The sequence below is a fragment of the Oryx dammah genome, unplaced genomic scaffold, assembly GCF_014754425.2.
Source record: "Oryx dammah isolate SB20612 unplaced genomic scaffold, SCBI_Odam_1.1 HiC_scaffold_23, whole genome shotgun sequence".
Lineage (NCBI taxonomy): Eukaryota > Metazoa > Chordata > Mammalia > Artiodactyla > Bovidae > Oryx > Oryx dammah.
In genome coordinates, this window is record NW_024070207.1 from 24,211,504 (window position 1) to 24,234,278 (window position 22,775).

The window sequence follows — 22,775 nt, forward strand, 5'->3', positions numbered from 1 at the left end:
AACCCCATGGACTGTAGCCCTCCAGGCTGCTCTGTCCATGGGATTCTCCAGGCCAGAAAACTGCAGTGGGTTGCGATTTCCTTCCCCAGGGGATCTTTCCAACCCAGGGATCAAACCTCAGTCTCCTGCATTGCAGGCAGATTCTTTACCATTTGAGCCACCAGGTATCTGCTTGAGACTTCCCTGTACCCTTCAAATTCTACTTACACAAACACCTCTGCTACTTGGGCTGCCCCAGTGTTGTATGAAGGGCAGGGTTAGGTCCCTCACTGGGTGCAGGCTATAATATGATTCATTGTCCATAGAGAGTTTAAAAGCAGTAATAAAGTAAACTAAAAGTTGGTTTGTTCTTATCACCACATGTAGGCAAATCAAAACAGTGTCAGTGATAAAATACCCCTCTCCACCAAATATCCTTTGTGCATCACCAGCCAGCCCTGAGGCATACTATTACCTTTTTGCCAGCACAATTTGAAGATATTCTATGGGACTTGGATAGTCAGTAGTGATCACTTTAAAATGTTATTAAAGCTCAGAGACAAAATCCATAGTGATTTGTCAGCCTTTTATAAGCTTCAGGGATTTGGGTAACAATTAAAGATTGATTTGTATTTATTTATTTATTTTAGTACTCATGGTTTTTCTTTGAAATTATTGCAAAGTCTATGGCCACATACTTGCTGGAAGAGAATAAAATTAAGGTAAGTAGGCTGAAGAATAATATTTAACATAGACAAAGAAGGCTAATCTTATTCATGGGTATCTGTGATGTGCAAATCCTCTTTTATATTTTAAGGACTCTCAGTCTGTAGCTTTTTTCAGTTTTTCTTTAAAAAAAAAAAACAAAGGTGTTCATATGTTTTCAAAGTCTCAACTTCAGAGGCTCACCACATAGATTGTTCCCTGTGAGGTATTTGCCATATTAAGTACATTATCTTTGAAGCTTTTGCTTTGTCTTGTGGCTTTAAAATGTCAATTGTCCAAAATATTCATTAGAAAGGGAGAACATGTACCAAATCAGAAAGAACTATTCTCTTAGAAAGATTGAAGGCATGTACAAAATTAAAAACATTTTATGTAAAAAAGACAAAAACCAAAATCTCTTTTTATGTAATGTGTGTGTTCCTGGAATATGCTGTACATATACCTTTAGTTGTATTTTCAAACTCCTTTAGAAGTACAAAGAAATTTTAGCTATAGGCATTGAAAAGCTAAGACCTTGTGAAATAAAAAATAATCACTTCATATTTACATTTTGATCAGTATTTCCACAGAAGAGGTTTACTGAAATTAAGATGCATGGATACATGTATACTTTGTGTGTCAGGAAAAAGATGGAATGAAAAACGGATGTGTCTGTATCTCAGGAGCACGATTCCAAAGATGGGTCAGAATGACCTACTCTTGTTCATGATTTCAGTCAGTTATAGTATTACAGGTCCAGATAGGTGCTGTAATGATCTAAAGTATATATTTAACTAGCCATGTCTTTTTTAATTTGGGAGAAAAAGTATACTCCAGTTAAAAACACATTTATATACAGTATGTGTTTGAAAATAAAACACTGATTTGGACCTTTCACAACTCTTTTTTTTTTCTTTGCCGATTCAATTGAAGCTTCCAAGAGGCCAGAGGTTTTCTGAGGCATATCATCATGTCTTACATTCACTGCTTCTTGCAATAATTCCCCATGTGACTATTCGCTATGCAGAGATTCCGGATGAGTCCAGAAATGTCAATTATAGTTTGGCTAGCTTCTTGAAGGTGAGTTAAAGGCATCCAGAACATGGTAAGGAATTATTCTTCACCAATATGGTCTTTAAAGCCAAAGGAAAGCAATTACCCGCTTTCTAGAGACTCGGCTGGGCTGCTGGAGGAACTACTGATTGAATTAATCATCAGTTCAGTTAAATAGCCATGTTTGATTCCCCACCCCCAATGGCTAATTGATTAAATCAGAGGTCCCACACAGGAGCCTTAGCCAGGAGGAACATCTTGCTGCTTTTGCATGCTGTTTTTCAAATATATTCATTTGAATGCCTTTCAGTTCAGCTCAGTCGCTCAGTCGTGTCTGACTCTTTGCGACCCCATGAACTGCAGCACACCAGGCCTCCCTGTCCCTCACCAACTCCTGGAGTCTACCCAAACCCATGTCCATTGTGTCAGTGATGCCATCCAACTACCTCATACTCTGTCGTCTCCTTCTCCTCCTGCCCCTAGTCTTTCCCAGCATCAGGGTCTTTTCCAATGAGTCAGCTCTCTGCATGAGGTGGCCAAAGTATTGGAGTTTCAGCTTCAGCATCAGTCCCTCCAATGAACACCCAGACTGATCTCCTTTAGGATGGACTGGTTGAATCTCCTTGCAGACCAAGGGACTCTCAAGAGTCTTCTCCAACACCACAGTTCAAAAGCATCAGTTCTTTGGCACTCAGCTTTCTTTATAGTCCAACTCGCACATCCATACATGATGACTGGAAAAACCATAGCCTTGACTAGATGGACCTTTGTTGGCAAAGTAATGTCTCTGCTTTTGAATATGCTATCTAGGTTGGTCATAACTTTCCTTCCAAGGAGTAAGCGTCTTTTAATTTCATGGCTGCAAGCACCATCTGCAGGGATTTTGGAGCCCAGAAAAATAAAGTCAGCCACTGTTTCCACTGTTTCCCCATCTATTTGCCATGAAGTGATGAGACTGGATGCCATGATCTTAGTTTTCAGAATGTTGAGCTTTAAGCCAACTTTTTCACTCTCCTCTTTCACTTTCACCAAGAGGCTTTTTAGTTCTTCTTCACTTTCTGCCATAAGGGTGGTGTCATCTGCATATCTGAGGTTATTGATATTTCTCCCGGCAATCTTGATTCCAGCCTGTGCTTCTTCCAGCCCAGCATTTCTCATGATGTACTCTGCATATAAGTTAAATAAGCAAGGTGACAATATACAGCCTTGACATACTCCTTTTCCTATTTGGAACCAGTCTGTTGTTCCATGTCCAGTTCTAGCTGTTGCTTCCTGACCTGCATACAGGTTTCTCAAGAGGCAGGTCAGGTGATCTGGGATTCCCATCTCTTTCAGAATTTTCCACGGTTTATTGTGATCCACACAAAGGCTTTGGCATAGTCAATAAAGCAGAAATATATGTTTTTCTGGAACTCTCTTGCTTTTTCCATGATCCAGAGGATGTTGGCAATTTGATCTCTGGTTCCTCTGCCTTTTCTAAAACCAGCTTGAACATCTGGAAGTTCACAGTTCACGTATTGCTGAAGTCTGGCTTGGAGAATTTTGAGCATTACTTTACTAGCATGTGAGATGCGTGCAATTGTGCGGTAGTTTGAGCATTCTATTGCATTGCCTTTCTTTGGGATTGGAATGAAAACTGACCTTTTCCAGTCCTGTGGCCACTGCTGAGTTTTCCAAATTTGCTGGCACATTGAGTGCAGCACTTTCACAGCATCAGCTTTCAGGATTTGAAATAGCTCAACTGGAATTCCATCACCTCCACTAGCTTTGTTCGTAGTGATGCTTCCTAAGGCCCACTTGACTTCACATTCCAGGATGTCTGGCTCTAGGTGAGTGATCACACCATCATGATTATCTGGGTCATGAAGATCTTTTTTGTACAGTTTTTCTGTGTATTCTTGCCACCTCTTCTTAATATCTTCTGCTTCTGTTAGGTCCCCACCATTTCTGTCCTTTATTGAGCCCATCTTTGCATGAAATGTTCCCTTGGTACCTCTAATTTTCTTGAAGTGATCTCTAGTCTTTTCCATTCTGTTGTTTTCCTCTATTTCTTTGCATTGATCACTGAGGAACGCTTTCTTATCTCTCCTTGCTATTCTTTGGAACTCTGCATTCAAATAAGTATATCTTTCCTTCTCCTTTGCTTTTTGCTTCTCTTCTTTTCACAGCTATTTGTAAGCCCTCCTCAGACAGCCATTTTGCTTTTTTGCATTTCTTTTTCTTGGGGATGGTCTTGATTCCTGTTTCCTGTACAGTGTCACAAACTTCCGTCCATAATTCATCAGGCATTCTGTCTATAGAATCTAGTCCTTTAAATCTGTTTCTCACTTCCACTATATAGTCATAAGGGATTTGATTTAGGTTCATACCTGAATGGTCTAGTGGTTTTCCCCACTGTGTTTAATTTAAGTCTGAATTTGGCAATAAGGAGTTCATGATCGGAGCCACAGTCCAATCCCAGTCTTGTTTTTGCTGACTGTATAGAGCTTCTCCATCTTTGGCTGAAAAGGATATAATCAATCTGATTTCGGTGTTGACCATCTGGTGATGTCCATGTGTAGAGTCTTCTCTTGTGTTGTTGGAAGAGGGTGTTTGCTATGACCTTTAGGTGGGGCATTTACCTTCTAGGTTACCATGGTCTGTACCACTCCTTAATAGAACCCCTGACACTCTATACATTTAAATCATTTCTCTGACACTGTTGGCCTTTGAATTTTTAACTCTTGAACTAAAAGCACATTCTACATGTTGCTAATATAAGCACCATCTACTTGTTGCTAATTACATGTAAATGAAGATTGCTAATTTAGGTCAGTAAGATTATTTTGAGACATACCACAAACTGTTACACTTACGAAAGATAGAACACTTCTCCCTGCTCTGTTTTGTCATTCTCTGTATGTAAGGGGCAATGCTGGAATACAGTTGTTCTAGAAAGTGGGTAATAGCAATATTTGATTTATTGCGGAGAAGGAGCCTAGATTTGTAATGCACTTAGTTCTTACTTCTTTCCACTCCCCATCTTCTCAGAGCCCTTCATCATGTCTCAGCCTTATTTTAAGAACCTCTCAGTCAATAATCTAGCCAAGCAATTTTAAAATCTAACATACTCTTTTTTTTATTAAAAATTCACACTAGGTTTCAGATCTCCAGAGTGTGATTTAATGTAAGACCTCTCTGCCAGAACTAAAATAAAGTTTTAACACTATTACATGAGCCCTTTTGTGTATTAAAAACCAACCTCATATCTTTTTAAAGTAAAGGTGAGACTATCTGAAATATAAGATCTCAGTTTCTTTTATGGAGTTAAAACTTGAAATTTGCTATGTTAAGGAGTAGAACATAGTTGATTTAATAGCAGTATTGACCTCATTACAAGTCAACAAACATTTGTCTGTCTCCTATGTGAGCGTCCAAAGATGAGAGAGGCTGTCTCTGTAATTATATTCCAATACATATACATGATAAAGTGTGATGACTATTATACTGAAAATATAAACAACAAAATTCAATAGGAGAACAAGAAAGGGAGGGATTATGACCAGGTAGTAAGTATGAACAGAGACTAGAAGAACAGTTCCCCAAGACAGGGATGAGAGTGTTGTAGGTAGAGGATTCATGAGCAGAGATGAGATATGCGTGTTCAAGAATCGTTTTGGGATGAGCAGGAAAGTCATTGTGTAGAGTTTAGGTTGTCTGGAGACAGAGGTGGAAAGGCCATCTGATGCCAAATGATGAAAGGCCATGAGTGTCAGGCTAAGGAATCTAGATTTTGAGCTGAATACCATGGAGCTATCTACCAAAGCCTTTGAAAGAAGTAAGGAAAAAGCCAGAGTCAAGACAACCAGTTTGAAGACTAGTCCTTCCCCCTTGTCTGCCTGGCAGAGTCCATTCATCTTTTAGGCTCAGCTCTTCCCTAACCTTCTCACAAAGGGCTGATCACCTCTGCTGTTGTTTACCCATCCTTTCCATACTTCTGCAACTTTTTATTGTGCAGTGTTTTCAAGACTAAAGACCATGGGTTATTTATTTGCCTTTGTATTTCTCTAGAATGTCTCAAACCCAGTAGATCATCAAAATGTTCTTGGATGAGTGGTAAATATAAGCCCACCTCATTAATCCAGGTGAGAGGTGATGAGGCAGGGAACGTTGAAAGGAGAGGTGACAAGATGCAAACAGCTGGTTAATCAAATATTGAGTTCCTTCTATTTCCCAGGAATGTTCTGGGTACCATGGGGAACATAAACAACATGTTATCCTCTTTAGGTGAGAACAGCAAAATAATAAGTAAAATACAAGCTACTATAAAGTGTTTCAAGGGCCCTGTAGATTAATGAACATGGGCTTCATCGAAGATGGACTTAATCATTGAAGAATGGGCAGGATTCTGTAGATGTAGTGATAGAATTGCTAGCTAGACCTGGTATGAGCAGTGACTCGGAAGTGGGAATGCACAGTGCATCTTGAGGGGGTAATAAATAGATAAAATGGGAAAAAGAAGTTTGGGACAAGATTGTGGTTTACCTTGAATGCCAAGCTGAGGAGTTTGAAATTATATTAGAGGCAACAGGGAACTATTGAAAACTTTTGGGAAGACAGTTGACATGATTAGGGCTAGGACTTACAGATTAATCTGGAAGCAGTTAGATGGAAAGATTAGTGGCAGGAAGACAGGTTAGGAGGATAACTGCAGTTGTGCAGTTGCAAGGTAATGGAAGCCTTAACTAGGAGAGTGACAGCAGGAAAATATGAATAACTACTATGGCTATCACACAAGAAGAATGTTTTGTAGGCCAAGACTTCACAGAACCCAAAGAAAAACTTCCCTTTTGGCCTGAAATGTTCACATAGGCAAGCCCCCCTTTCAATAGCTGACTGACCACCCTATAGTTCACTTTGAGCTTTGAGAATGAACCAAAATGAGGCAGTATAGCTAAATAGGAACAGGAACGTCGCTCAGTCGTGTCCGACTCTTTGTGGCCCCATGGACTGTAGCCTGCCAGGCTCCTCTGTCCATGGGATTTTCCAGGCAAAAGTACTGGAGTGGATTGCCATTTCCTTCTCCAGTGGATCTTCCTGACCCAGGGATCGAACCTGGGTCTCCCACATTGTAGACAGACGCTTTACCGTCTGAGCCACCAGGGAAGTCCATAGCTAAATAGATTGCATATATATATGTAAATATGTGCATATATGTATTTGAATATGTATATATATATATTTCAAATATCATATATATATAAGAAAATATATATCTTATTTTCAAAATAAGATGTTATATATATACATCTTATTTTGAAAAGAACACAGTTGAGTCCCAATTCCAATGATAAGTCATTTGCTCTTTATCTCTTTAAGGTCGTGTAAATCTTTGAAAGTTTTTCTGTTATCTGTAAAAGGGAGAATATCATCCCCTTAATGTGGAAAAAATTTTATTTGTGTTGAATTTTAAAAACTTGACAGAATTAGGTAACTAACTGTTCATTTTGATTTGGTTCCTATAGCGCTGTCTAACCCTAATGGATAGAGGATTTGTTTTCAATTTGATAAATGACTATATATCTGGATTCAGCCCCAAAGATCCTAAGGTAAGTTACAAGGGCATAACTATAGTGGGTGTCAAACATTAGAGTGTGAGACCAAGGGTGACATGTATTCTCCTCTGGAGGATTTGGAGCTGCTGTTTTCTTATAGGTACTTTGAGTGTAGTTGTACCTCAAAGCAGAGAGTAATGGACAGGGTTTTGAGGGTCCCATATAGTCATAGTCATGGCTAGGATTCATTACAGTGACACAGTAAGGATGCTCAGCTGGATTAATAAGGAAGAAAGACATTAAGTGGAGTCCTTGGCAATCCATGTGCATGCTTCCTGAGCATCCTCCCTCCTGTTAATGGGCATGCAGAGCACATCCTCTCTCCAGCAGTGAAAACTGAGCCACATTATGTGCAATATTTCTCTTTAGGGAAGGCTGTTTGAGACTCAGAACTTAGGATTTTTATTGGGGCTAGTTATGTGTTGGAGGGTGGTCATAATTCCAGAGTCCTGGAAAGGAAAGACAGGGAAGAAGATGTTCACCATAAATCACATTGTTTGCATGGTGCTGAACAGGCTGGCACAGAAGGTACAACCTTACCTTGTAGGGAATGTTGGTATCAAGATAAAATTTCCCATACCACAAAAAAGAAAATCACAGGCCAATATCTTTGATGAACATGTAAAAATCCTCAACAAAATATTACCAAATTGAATACAATAATACATTAAAAGTATGACACAACACGGTCAAGTTGGATTTATTTCAGGGATACAATGATGGTTCATCATCCACAAATCAACGTGATTTATCACATTAATAAAATGAAGGATGAAAATAATACAATCATCTTAAATAGATATAATACACGTGTTCCTGGAATATGCTGTATTCCTTTAATTGTATTTTCAAACTCCATCAGAAGTACAAAGAAATTTAGATGCTTAAAACACTTTTGACAATTTGACATCCATTTATGATAAGAGACTCCCTCAACAGTGGGTCTAGAGGGAACATACCTCAACATAATAAAGTCCATATATGATAAACCCATAACTATCATCATACTCAACAGTGAAAAACTGAGCTCTTTTCCTCTAAGATCAGGAATAAGACAAGCATGCCCACTCTCAGCACTTTTATTCAACATAGTATTAGAAGTGCTAGCCACTGAAATTAGTCAAGAAAAAGAATGAGAGGGCATTCAAATTGGAAAGGAGGAAGTAAAACTGTCACTATTTGCAGATGATGTGATAATATATATTGAAAACCCTAAAGACTACACCAAAACTCTGTTCAAACTAATAAATGAATTCAGTAATGTTGTATGATACAAAATCAGCATACAGAAATCTGTGACGTTTCTATATACTAATAACAAACTATCAACAAGACTAAGGAAACAATTCCATTTACAATTCCATCCAAAAGAATAAAATACCTAGGAATAAATTTAACCAAGGAGGTGAAAGACCTGTACACTGAAACTATAAGACATTGATGAAAGAAACTGAAGAAGTCACAAATAAATGGAAATATTCTATATTCATCTATTAGAAGAATTAATATTGTTAAAATGCTCATACTACCCAAAGTGGTTTACAGATTCAGTATATTCCCTATCAAAATTCCAATGGCATATTTCACAGAGCTATTAATAGAACAAATAATTCTAAAATTGGTATGAAACCACAAAAGATGCTGAATAGCTGAAAATAGGAAGAACAAAACTAGAGGTTTCATGCTCACTGATTTCAAACTATACTAAAGATATATTAATCAAGACAGCATGGTACTGGCATAAAAACAGATACGCAGGTCAACAGAACAAAACTGAGAACCCAGAGATATACCTACACATATGCATGTGCTTAGTCGCTCACTTGTGTCTGACTTTTTGCAACCCCATGGACTGCAGCCCCCCAGGATCCTCTGTTCATGGGCATTCCCCAGGCAAGAATACTAGAGTGGGTTGCCATGCCCTCCTCCAGAGGATCTTCCCAACCCAGGGATCGAACCCAGGTCTCCTGCATTGTAGGCAGATGTTTTACCATCTAAGCCACCGGGAAAGCCATACCCACACATATACAACAAAGGAGCAAAGAACATACAATGGAGGAAAAGTCTCTTCAATAAATGACATTGGGAAAACTGGATAGCCATATGCAAAAGAATGAAATGACACCATTATCTTACATCATAAAGAAAAGTTAACTCAAAATGCAGTAAAGACTTGAATGTAAGACCTGAAATCATAAAATTTCTAGAAGAAAATGTAGGCAGTAGCCTCACTGATACCCATCTTAGAGGTGTTTTTGTGGATCTGATTCCAAAGGCAAGAGAAATAAAAGCAAAAATAAGCAAATGGGACTACATCAAACCAAAAATCTTCCACACAGTGATGGAAATCATCAAAAGGAAAGGACAGCCTACTGAGTAGGAGAAGTGAAGTTGCTCAGTCATGTCTGACTCTTTGTGACCCCATGGACTGTAGCCCACCAGGCTCCTCCCTCCATGGGATTCTCCAGGCAAGAGTACTGGAGTGGGTTGCCATTTCCTTCTCCAGGGGATCTTCCCAACCCAGGGATTGAACCCAGGTCTCCTGCATTCCAGGAAGACGCTTTAACCTCTGAGCCACCAGGGAAGCCTGCAAATCATATATCCATCATGGAGTAATACAACTCAACAACAAAAACCACCTGATTTTAAAATGGGAAGAAGATCTGAATAGACATTTTTCTAAAGAAGACATAAAGATGGCCAACAGCACTTGGAAAGATGTTCAAAATCACTGATCATTAGGGAAATGCAAATCAAAACCACAATGAGATAGCACCTTACAAACTGTTAGAATAGCTATTATTGAAAAGAAAGAAATGTTGGAGAGGATGTGGAGAAATTGGAACCCTTGTACACTGTAGGACTGTTAATTGGCACAGCCACAATGGAAAACAGTATGGAGATTCCTGAAAAATTAAGAATAGAACTACCATATGACTCAACTTTCCCACTTCTGGGTATCTATTCAAAGAACATGAAAACACTAATTCAAAATTATATGCACCCCTATGTTTATTTTATTGTGGCATTATTTATAGTAGCCAAGATATGGAAGTAACCTAAATGTCCATCAGTGGATATGTGTATAAAAGAATACTACTCAGATGTAAAAAGAATGGAATCCTGCCATTTTACAATGTGGACAGACCTTAAAGGTATTATGCTAAGTGAAATAACTCAGACAAATACCATATGATTTCACTCATATGTGGAGTCTGAAAAAAGAAATGAACGAAAAAAACAAGAACAAACTCATCAATACCGAGAACAGATTAGTGGTTACCAGAGGGGAAGAGTTTGGTGGCGGGGAGGTGGGTGCAATGGTGAAGAAGGTGTGAACTGTTCGGTGATGATGGATGGTGACTAGGCTTGTGTTGGTGATCACGTTGTAGTGTATACAGATGTCAAATTATTATATTGTGTATCTGAAACTTACAGAATTAAAAAAAATCCAATTTCCCAATTGCCAGCCAATGACCAGCCTTACAAACAGGCCTTTTTAAGGAGAGCAGTCTTGAGCCTGCATTGTTGACTCTTTACTGCGCAGGTCACATTTCAAGGTATACCTAAAATACTAAACACTTCGGTTTTGAAAATTAATGCTCTGTATTTAATTATTTTAGAATGTGCGTGCTTAGTTGCTCAGTCATGTCCAACTCTTTGAGATCCTATGAACTATAGCCCACCAGCCTCCTCTGTCCATGGGATTCTCAAGACAAGAATACTGGAGTGGGTTGCCATTTCCTCCTCCAGGGGATCTTTCCAATCCAGGGATCGAACCCACTTCTCTTGTGTCTCCTGCATTGGCAGGCGGGTTCTTTACCACTAGCGCCACCTGGGAAGCCCATTAAAATTTAATATTTTAAATTATTAAAATAGTAAATGCCTACTATATAGGAGTTCATGTATAATTTCTTTGTGCTTAGGTTCTGGCTGAATACAAGTTTGAATTTCTGCAAACAATTTGCAATCATGAACATTACATTCCTCTGAATTTGCCAATGGCTTTTGCCAAACCTAAACTTCAGCGAGTTCAAGGTATGTATTTGTGTTTTCCATCATTTGGAATTGTGTTTTCATTTTTTTTTTTGCTAGCACTAGTATAGTATAATGTTTTCTAGTTAAACCAGTGATTCTGGAGGTAATCTCAGAATTGTTACTATCTGAAGAAATTAACAGTTCGTTAATGGTACTCTGCATTTCCTTCATAGTGTCAGTGGTAGTATTCATAGTGTGAAGAAATTCGGTGTGTTGCATAGATTGCTGCTTAAACACAGACATCAGATACTAATAAAATTGCTCTCTGTAGTACTGTTTGGATTCTTATATGAGACTGAATTTTTAAAAAAGCATATAAATGGATTTCTGCTGAATGGAACCAGAAGAGAATTATAAAAGCAGAATAAAATAGTTATATATATGTATGAAATTTATGAAATGCCTTCAATTATCTCCATTGCTAGTTTTATTGACTGCTTTGTTGTGTAGCACTATTCTTATGTTACTATGTTTTTTATTTGTCCCTTTTCTTTTCATATATTAATTAGATTTTTTTTCATTTGCGGTGGACCGTTTGACTTCAGTAGGTAGGTTTAACTCGGTTCACTCTAAAGTAGTTTGCTGTTTTTAAAAACAATTGATTTCATGAATGGCTAAGATGGATGGGGGCCTTGTTTGCTTTTCAGATCCTCCCTAGCCAAGAGGAGGCTTTATTTAATGCATCCAGAAAACCTAGGAGGCAGTGTATTTGATAACTCTGAAAACCAGCTTGAGTAATATTCCAGTGTATATATGCACACTATTGATACTATGTATAAAATAGATAACTAATGAGAAGCTACTGAATAGCTCAGGGAACACTGCTCAGTGCTCTGTGGCAACCTAAATGGGAAGGAAATCCAAAACAGAGGGGATATATGTATAGCTGATTCACTTTGGTAAACAGTAGAAACTAACACAACATTGTAAAGCAACCAATGCTCCAATAAAATTATTTTTTTGAATAAAGGAAAAAAATAAGCGTCAATGTTGATTGCTAGAAGAATAAACTTTAAAACACTATCCTCAGAAAACATGTTTTGGCCCACACCAGCTTGGGGATTGATGGGTATCTTTTTTTCAAGTGTATGTCATCTCTCCCAAGCTCACCTCCTGTCTCTCTGACCCTGTTTAATGACTTCTTGGCCACCGATTTTGGCCACCGTTTTTGAAGGGGTGGATGAAACTACCTTATTGGTTTTATTCAAATCCCTCAAGTGAAAAAACCTCACTGCCATTGTACTGTCGACCCAGATAAGGCAACCTGAGTTAGTCTGTACTGACCCTTGTGCATAGAAGGTGATTGTGATTCACAAAAGACCATGACCAATGGCAGAAAGAACATTAGCTGTCTTGGTCTCTTGGGGAGTAGAGACCACTGCTGAGCAGTGGTTTTAGTGATTGAATGGCTGCCAGTGAAAATGGAGAAAAATATTAAAAAACCCAACCACCCCTATTCAACCATTCCCTTATTATAATAGAGTCTGAACATGTATAGCTCAGATACTTCCCCTATCATTTATTGATAGCTTGAGGAATTCAGGGAAAGGAAGGGGTGAGGATTTAGGATTAAATCTGATTTAGCATTTATTAAATCCTAGTTGAATTTATAGCATCCTATTAAGTTTTAAAGAGACTAGAAAAGAAATAGAAAACATATCCTTCAGCTTTGTGGCCTCACTAAAATTAAAGGGTAGGGGAAAGGAAATAAAGATAGCAGAAGTTTCCTGTAGAAATGTCTGTACTTGGTCACAATTCCTTCTGAGTACTTAAAAGCCAAGTCCCAACCAGAATATTAGCAGCTGAGATTTAAAGTAGATGGAGGATCTAAAAGGAAGTGAAGAAAATAGCTGGAAGAGGTAATTTTATGAAATAAAAGATTTCTATTTGTGTAATGAGTTTGAGTGAGATGGGGATGTTTTCTTAGCATTCTTGTACCCCATTGTATTGGGGCCAATATATAACATTTAGTAAAACATTCAATAGTTTATACTGTTATAATGATGTGATTGTCTAGTTTCTCTTTCTGCTTCACAAATATAAACAGATGAGTGAATCAAGTGTTGTTTAGAATTACTCCATGTTTTAGTTGTAACTAAATCTCTTCAGATACGAAGAAATGTGTTAAAACATTGCCAAATCTAGTATTCTTTCATTCTAGGTTTTATCCTAAGATTTGAAAAGCATCTAGGAAAAAAAAAGAATTCTAGGAACTACTTAACCAACTGAAATTGTCATTAAGGCTATCATCTGGCCCCAATGATGAGTGCTTGTATCTTGTAAAATTTTGCATGCTTATTCTATATGATAAAATAATTGCTCATATTTGTTTACAATAAAAATTAGCTCTTGCTAACATGATCACATATTACTAAGTAATATAGTACTTTAATGTCAAAGTGATTTTTGAATATTTGTATAAATGAGTTTTAAATTTCATTGTACTGCAGATTCAAATCTTGAATACAGTTTATCAGATGAGTATTGCAAGCATCACTTCTTGGTTGGTCTGCTTCTGAGGGAAACCTCCATTGCTCTTCAAGACAATTATGAGATCAGATATACAGCTATCTCTGTCATAAAGAATCTTTTGATAAAACATGCATTTGACACTAGATACCAGCACAAGGTAAGGATGTTTGTATCATCACCAGTATCACATTAGCTAGTTTCTGTAAGATTTTACATTGAAGATGAAGTTTTCAGTAAGAAAAATAACATGAGCATTGAATAATTTATTTTTACAAATAATGTTTTGTTTCTATTTCAAATGATTATTGTTGTTTAGTCACTAAGTCACCGGGCTCCTGTCCATGGGATTTCCCAGGCAAAAATGCTGGAGTGAGTTGCCATTTCCTTCTCCAGGGGATCTTCCCCACCCAGAGATTGAACCCACATCTCCTGCATTGGCAGGCAGAGTCTTTACTGCAGAACCATCAGGAAAGCCCTTAGGTTTTAAAAATACTGTTCAGTTAACTGTTGAAGAAAAACACTGGTTTTTCAAATCATGTCCAAAGAACAACATAACTCCTTCATGATTTCTTATATAAACTGATTAGAATTTTTTAAAAAAAAACATGGTTATAGCCCTGTGTATACTTTTAAATACCCATATATCCTTAAATATATCTCCCTAAATAAATGATATTATTATTAAGTGATTAATAATAAGACATATTAAGTATGTCAAATATAAAACATATAATATGCAGTTTATCTTCTTACTGAAAAAAATATATGCATGGCTATAAATCTTATATATACTACACAGTGTCTTATATATAATACACATCTTATATATACAAATCTTATATATACTACACATGTGAAGACCACAGCTGTAGCCACTATTTGCTACACCTTTAACATATATGAAGATAAAGGGTATATTCAAATCTTATTAAACCCTATGGGTTGCAAAAATAGATGGCAAATGGTATTGAATTTAGAATAACCTAACTTACTTGCAAAGGCAAAATGGTTGTCTGAGGAGGCCTTACAAATAGCTATGAAAAGAAGAAAAGTGAAAGGCAAAGGAGAAAAGGAAAGATATACTTATTTGAATGCAGAGTTCCAAAGAATAGAAAGGAGAAATGAGAAAGCCTTCCTCCATGATCAATGCAAAGAAATAGAGGAAAACAATAGAATGAAAGGACTAGAGATCTCTTCAAGAAAATTAGAGATACCAAGGGAACATTTCATGCAAAGATGGGCTCAATAAAGGACAGAAATGGTCTGGACCTAACAGAAGCAGAAGATATTAAGAAGAGGTGGCAAGAATACACAGAAGAACTGTACAAAAAAGATCTTCACAACCCAGATAATCCAATGTTGTGATCACTCACCTAGAGCCAGACATCCTGGAATGTGAAGTCAAGTGGGCCTTAGGAAGCATCACTACGAACAAAGCTAGTGGAGGTGATGGAGTTCAAGTTGAGCTATTTCAAATCCTGAAAGCTGATGCTGTGAAAGTGCTGCACTCAGTATGCCAGCAAATTTGGAAAACTCAGCAGTGGCCACAGGACTGGAAAAGCTCAGTTTTCATTCAACCCCAAACGATGCTCAAACTACCGCACCATTGCACTCATCTCACATGCTAGCAAAGTAATGCTCAAAATTCTCCAAGCCAGGCTTCAACAGTACATGAACCGTGAACTTCCAGATGTTCAAGCTGGTTTCAGAAAAAGCAGAGGAAAAAAAGCAGAGATCAAATTGCAAACATCCCTTGGATCATCGAAAAAGCAAGAGAGTTCCAGAAAAACATCTACTTCTGCTTTATTTACTATCCCAAAGCCTTTGTGTGGATCACAACAAACTGGAAAATTCTTAAAGAGATGGGAATACCAGACCACCTGACCTGCCTCCTGAGAAATCTGTATGCAGGTCGAGAAGCAACAGTTAGAACTGGACATGGAACAACAGACTGGTTCCAGATAGGGAAAGGAGTACATCAAGGCTGTATATTGTCACCCTGCTTATTTAACTTATATGCAGAGTACATCATGAGAAATGCTGGGCTTTCCAGCACAAGCTGGAATCAAGATTGCTGGGAGAAATATCAATAACCTCAGATATGCAGATGACACCACCCTTATGGCAGAAAGTGAAGAACTAAAGAGTCTCTTGATGAAAGTGAAAGAGGAGAGTGAAAAAGTTGGCTTAAAACTCAACATTCAGAAAACTAAGATTGTGGCATCTGGTCCCATCACTTTATGGCAAATAGATGGGGAAATAGTGGAAACAGTGGCTGACTTTAGTTTTGGGGGCTCCAAAATCACTGCAGATGGTGACTGCAGCCATGAAATTAAAAGATGCTTGCTCCTTGGAATAAAAGTTATGACCAACCTAGACAGCTTATTAAAAAGCAGAGACATTACTTTGCCAACAAAGGTCCATCTAGTCAAGGCTATGTTTTTCGCAGTGGTCATGTATGGATGTGAGAGTTGGACTGTGACGAAAGCTGAGCGCTGAAGAATTGATGCTTTTGAACTGTGGTGTTGGAGAAGACTCAAGAGTCCCTTGGACTGCAAAGAGATCCAACCAGTCCATCCTAAAGGAAATCAGTCCTGAGTGTTCATTGAAAGGACCGATGCTGAAGCTGAAAGTCCAATACTTTGGACACCTAATGCCAAGAACTGACTCATTTGCGAAGACCCTGATGCTGGGAAAGATTGAAGGTGGGCGGAGAAGGGAGCGACAGAGGATGAGATGGTTGGATGGCATCACCAACTCGATGGACATGAGTTTGCATAAACTCCGGGAGTTGGTGATGGACAGGGAGGCCTGGCGGGCTGTGGTTCATGGAGTTGCAAAGAGTCAGACGTGACTGAGCAACTGAACTGACTGACTGACTGAACTTAACTTACTTGCTACCAGATGGCTCAAGGTCATATCATATTGTTTTATAATAATTTGTTCCTTCATTTTTATATTCAAATTTAAATAAAGTCATTATATCATTTATTTTGTGATTACTTTGGAAAGCTGACTTGGAGATGGATTTTGTTCTTTTCCTATAGTATTCCTATTTGTCCTAAAAAAAAAAAAAAAGAATAAGCCTGCCAGCTATATCTAGTTATATTTCTTTAATTACAAAGATTTGTTTTGCTTGCAAATTTTGCTGGTTTTCTTCATGTAATTCTAGCCTAAACTAGATTTAAATGCCTTAGCTTTAAGATTTTATTATGTACTGTGGTTTGCATTGTTTTTTCACATTATAATAACATACTCACATTTAGTGTAGTCTACTCTATTACGCATTGCTTTCTTTTTTGTGAATGTTGGCATTGACTTAACAGAAATTAACCAGTATAATGTATCAAATGAAAAGATATCTTAAATCTTCCATTCCAACCAAGCTTTGTCAAATCTTTAAAAGTGCCAGTTATTGCTGGGGTCTGTTTGTGCCTACTAGTAGTGGGGAAAAGGGTCTTATACAATTTGAAAGAAAATGTCTTTAGCTGTGATTTCAAAAAATTTGTGGGTAAAGTACAAAATGAACTTCCTGTTCTTAAAGCAGCAAGTTGTCTTTTTTCCCCTTGTGTCTTCAGAGGAAAGTGAAAGAAAATGGGATTTCACTAGTGTCTTACCTAGAGGTAGAATTTTAAATATTTTATATCACATATTTGTACATTATTAACTTTTTAAAATTCTGAGAACAGTATATGTACACACATGCACACACACACCAGTATTGTTATGTGTAAATAACACTGCCTGTTTGAGTATTTGATGTTTTATAGTTTCCGGGCTTACATTTCGTTCTTTAATCCATTTTGAGTTTATTTTTTTGTGTATGGTGTTAGGAAGTATTCTAATTTAATTCTTTTTCATGTAGCTGTCCAGTTTTCCCAGCACCACTTATTGAATAGGCTGTCTTTTCTCCATTGTATATTCTTGCCTCCTTTCTCAAAGATAAGGTGCCCTCAGATGCATGGGTTTTCTTGGAGGTTTTAGACTATGGGAAACATTGAAATACCCACCACATTACCCTTTTAGGGATTTCTAAAGCCCCTTCTTTGTTCAAAATCTTCTGACAGGTTTTAATTGAGTATAGGATTCTCCCCAATAAAACTTTGTTTCATGGGCCTTCTCAACCAGAGCTTCAATTCCTTTCTGTGTTTGATCCAAAGAGCTCACAGTTGGCCTGAGTAAGAGGTCATTTGTCAAATACATTCACTTAAAACATGTTCACCATTAAGAATGATGCCAAGCTAAGGGCAGAGGGGAGCTTTATACCCCAATAATTTCCATTTGGTTTTCCAAATAGAAATACAGTCAAGAAAAAATGCTTCCTGTGGAAAGGCTGCTTTGAGACTACTTGTCCTAGTATCCCACCCAGGCCTGCATTCCAACCATGTTGCCACTCCTCAGCCTTTCTTTTAATGACATTATGGAGATGTCACTGGTCCCTGTTACATGCTACTCTTTCTGGAAATAAAAGCAAAAATAAACAAATGGGATCTAATTAAAATTAAAAGCTTCTGCACAACAAAGGAAAACATAAGCAAAGTGAAAAGACAGCCTTCCGAATGGGAGAAAATAATAGCAAATGAAGCAACTGACAAACAACTAATCTCAAAAATATACAAGCAACTCCTGCAGCTCAATTCCAGAAAAATAAACGACCCAATAAAAAAATGGGCCAAAGAACTAAATAGACATTTCTCCAAAGAAGACATACGGATGGCTAACAAACACATGAAAAGATGCTCAACATCACTCATTATTAGAGAAATGCAAATCAAAACCACAATGAGGTACCACTTCACACCAGTCAGAATGTCTGCGATCCAAAAATCTGCAAGCAATAAATGCTGGAGAGGGTGTGGAGAGAACGGAACCCTCCTACACTGTTGGTGGGAATGCAAACTAGTACAGCCACTATGGAGAACAGTGTGGAGATTCCTTAAAAAATTGCAAATAGAAATGCCTTATGACCCAGCAATCCCACTGTTGGGCATACACACAGAGGAAACCAGAATTGAAAGAGACACAAGTACCCCAATGTTCATCGCAGCACTGTTTATAATAGCCAGGACATGGAAACAACCTAGATGTCCATCAATAGATGAATGGATAAGAAAGCTGTGGTACATATACACAATGGAGTATTACTCAGCCATTAAAAAGAATACATTTGAATCAGTTCTGATGAGATGGATGAAACTGGAGCCGATTATACAGAGTGAAGTGAGCCAGAAAGAAAAACACCAATACAGTATACTAACACATATATATGGAATTTAGGAAGATGGCAATGATGACCCTGTATGCAGGACAGCAAGGAAGACACAGATGTGTATAGCGGACTTTTGGACTCAGTGGGAGAGGGAGAGGGTGTGATGATTTGGGAGAATGGCATTGAAACATGTATAATAACATGTAAGAATCGAAATTCCAGTCTATGTCTGATGCAGGATATGACACGCTTGGGGCTGACGCGTGGGGATGACCCAGAGAGATGTTGTGGGGAGGGGGGTGGGAGGGGGGTTCATGTTTGGGAACGCATGTACACCTGTGGTGGATTCATGTCAATCTATGCCAAAACCAATACAGAATTGTAAAGTAAAAATTAAAAATAAATAAATAAATAAATTTAAAAAAAAAAAAAAAAACATGCTTTGGGAGCTCTCCTTATTTGCTAAACATACCATGAGATATCTTTCTTGCTCTGAACCAGAATGCTCAAAATCTAACATTTATTCTGGGGTGTATATCAGTTCCTGTATTCACTGCAAATGGTACTGACAACCGAAGAATTGCAATTTCTACTTGGACTGTTAGCATTTTTTTTTCCTTTTTTAAAATAATAAGCTACATACATGGTTAAAAAAAAATCAAAATGCCTCTCTCTCATTCCTTACCTCCATGCCTCAATTCTTCTCTCTAGAAGCAACTACTGTTTATCAGTTTCTTTCATAAATTTCTATTTTATTCATGCACAAGCCTATACACACACACACATATATATATAAAATAGAAACCATTACCTATTTTTTTCACTTAACAATATATTCTGAAGATTAGATCTATATTTTTTAAAAAATCTGCATAGTATGCTATCATATGAATACACCTTATTTTATTTATTTAACCTGTCTTCTGTTAATAGATTCTTAGATGGTTTTCTGTCTTTTGTGCAGACAAAACTTTTAACGTGTTTGCCCTGATTGCATGTGTTTTACCTGTGTTCCTGTTCACCTAAGAAGGGTGTAGTATCTCCTTCCCTAGTAATCACTCAGTGTCTGAACTGAAATGAAATCCCATCTACAAGCTATAATATTAATAATCATAGCTAAAAATTTATTGCAGACTCAGTATATGCCAGACACTATATTAAATATTAGCTCATATGAATTTATATTACTGTTATTATCCTCGTTTTAGTAAAGAGAAAACTATGGTTAAGTGATTTGATTACAATCAAGTCACTAGTAACAGGAGGGCTGGAATTCATGTGTATCTAAAATTCAAAATCTGTGCTCCTAGACTATGCTGCTAAGTCGCTTCAGTCGTGTCTGACTCTGTGCAATCCCATAGACGGCAGCCCACCAGGCTCCTCCGTCCCTGGGATTCTCCAGGCAAGAACACTGGAGTGGGGTGCCATTGCCTTCTCCCTCCTAGACTATACTGCCTCTCAAATATTAAGTCAGTTCAGTTCAGTTCAGCTGCTCAGTCGTGTCCAACTCTTTGTGACACCATGAACTGCAGCACGCCAGGCCTCCCTGTCCATCACCAACTCCCAGAGTTTACTCAGACTCATGTCCATTGAGTCAGTGATTCCATCCAACCATCTCATCTTCTGTCGTCCCCTTCTCCTCCTGCCTTCAATCTTTCAGCATCAGGGTCTTTTCAAATGAGTCAGTTCTTGGCATCAGGTGGCTCAAGTATTGGAGTTTCAGCTTCAGCATCAGTCCTTCCAATGAACACACAGGAATGATCTCCTTTAGGATGGACTGGTTGGATCTCCTTGCTGTCCAAGGGACTCTCAAGAGTCTTCTCCAACACCACGGTTCAAAAGCATCAATTCTTTGGCACTTAGCTTTCTTTATAGTCCAACTCTCACATCCGTACATGACCACTGGAAAAACCATAATAGGACACTGGACAATTAGAGAACTGCCGAAAAATGGTGATGATGATGGTAGAAACTCTTGAAACCAAAGCCATATGAAAAATAAAATAATAACAGCTACTTAGCTTTGTGAAGAGTAAATTAAGACAATTCGTGATGTGTCCCCAGATATTTAAAGGGTTACTGTATAAAGTAGAAGTGGACTTACTCTTTGTAGATCCAAAAGGCCGAACTATATCTAGCAGATAGAACAGCTTAAGGACTTTTCTAACAGAACCTCTGAAAGTGCTGAAGTGTTTAAGAAGTTTAAAAACTAGTCATCTGTCAAAGATGCAGGTGCAGGTTGCTCTTGTCTTGATCAGGAAGTTGAACTAGATCAGTGGTTCTCAAACCTCTGTGCACAACCATCTAGGGAAAATTCCTGGGACCCAGCCCAGACCTAAGTGGTAGAGACATTCTTGATTAGGGTTATATGTTAGCACATAAATGTTATATATTAAGAGTTCCTGAAATTCGCAAGAGAAGTACAAATGGTCGATTAATATATGAAAAATTGTTCAGTTTCAAGAATAAATGCAAATTAAAGGAACTAAGAGATACTTTTGATCTGAATTCTGTTGGTTAACCATTGTACCCTAGATGCCTTATATAAGTCTCCCAAAGTGCTGACATATGGAGGCCAGCTCATGTGCCATCACCACTGTTTTTGCTGATTTGAATGATTATAAACATCTGACAAGGACTATAGCTGAGAAAAGCAGTACATAAATTAGTATAAGAGGTACCACATTAATTAAGACTACTGGTGTCCAGGTTTACTTGGATATTTACAAAGATCAATCTCCCATGTTAAATAATTCATTTAGAGGGCCAAGATCACATTATTTTAATTGCAGCTTGAGTCAAAGCAAAACTTAATTTTGGAAGGAATATTTTGTTACTTCTTCCATCTATTCATTCATTCAGTTAATGTATAGTGACCATATCCTGTGTGCCTAGGCACAGAGGATGAAGCAGTGAACAAGACAGACGTGATTCTTGCTCTTATCATACTCAACCCTCACCGGAGTTAAAGGACAGGATTAATACAATCTGCTTTATAAGTCAACGCTATCTAAAAAAATAAACTTTTGCCTTTTATATAGTGATGTTTGAGGGATGTGATTTGACTATATTGTGTATAAATCCAAATACCAACATTGTTCTCTGGTAATTCGTTTTGAGACTATGAGTATAAATAGACTCATGTTTCATTGATTTGTTATGGATATTAGGTCCCTTTTAGTCTTTAAACAGATGGAGCCAACTTTATTTGTAATATATACATATTATATATTTATTAACTTCCCTGGTGGCTCAGACGGTTAAGCTTTTGATAATTATTTTGCAGAACCAACAAGCCAAAATAGCACAGTTGTACCTCCCATTTGTCGGACTGCTTTTGGAAAATATACAGCGATTAGCAGGTCGAGATACATTGTATTCTTGTGCAGCCATGCCTAATTCTGTAAGTAGTCATGTGTTTCTGTTGGCATTTTATCCTGGTTTATTGACTGCATTTGGAATGAGGGTCATATGCTGTATGGTCTCAATAGTTCACCTTTTACAACATTTTAAATTTATACTTTTTCCTGTAACAGTACTTCTCAAATCTTAATGTGCATATAGATCATCTGGGGAATTAAGACAAATTCTAATGTAGTAACTCTGGGGTGGAATTTGAGATTATACGTTTCAAACAAACTTTTGGCTCTTTCTGGTCTAAGAACTACACTTTGAGTAATAAGGTCCAAGGGAACACCAAGAATCCCTTGTGCTCAGTGTGTTGT

At 37.7% G+C, this 22,775-nt stretch overlaps 1 protein-coding gene across 2 annotated transcripts in view; it reads left to right on the forward strand.

Annotated features, from left to right (window-relative positions):
* DOCK11 (dedicator of cytokinesis 11) overlaps nt 1–22,775 on the forward strand; it is a 174,749-nt gene that overhangs the window by 122,025 nt on the left and 29,949 nt on the right. Inside the window, exons 27-33 of one of the 2 annotated variants that reach the window (XM_040265135.1) lie at nt 630–701; nt 1,618–1,764; nt 7,242–7,325; nt 11,258–11,369; nt 11,879–11,917; nt 13,820–13,998; nt 22,337–22,453. In XM_040265135.1, the coding sequence (XP_040121069.1) occupies nt 630–701; nt 1,618–1,764; nt 7,242–7,325; nt 11,258–11,369; nt 11,879–11,917; nt 13,820–13,998; nt 22,337–22,453 (750 nt within the window). The remainder of the gene's footprint in view (nt 1–629; nt 702–1,617; nt 1,765–7,241; nt 7,326–11,257; nt 11,370–11,878; nt 11,918–13,819; nt 13,999–22,336; nt 22,454–22,775) is intronic. The other variant, XM_040265136.1, reaches the window with a different exon arrangement.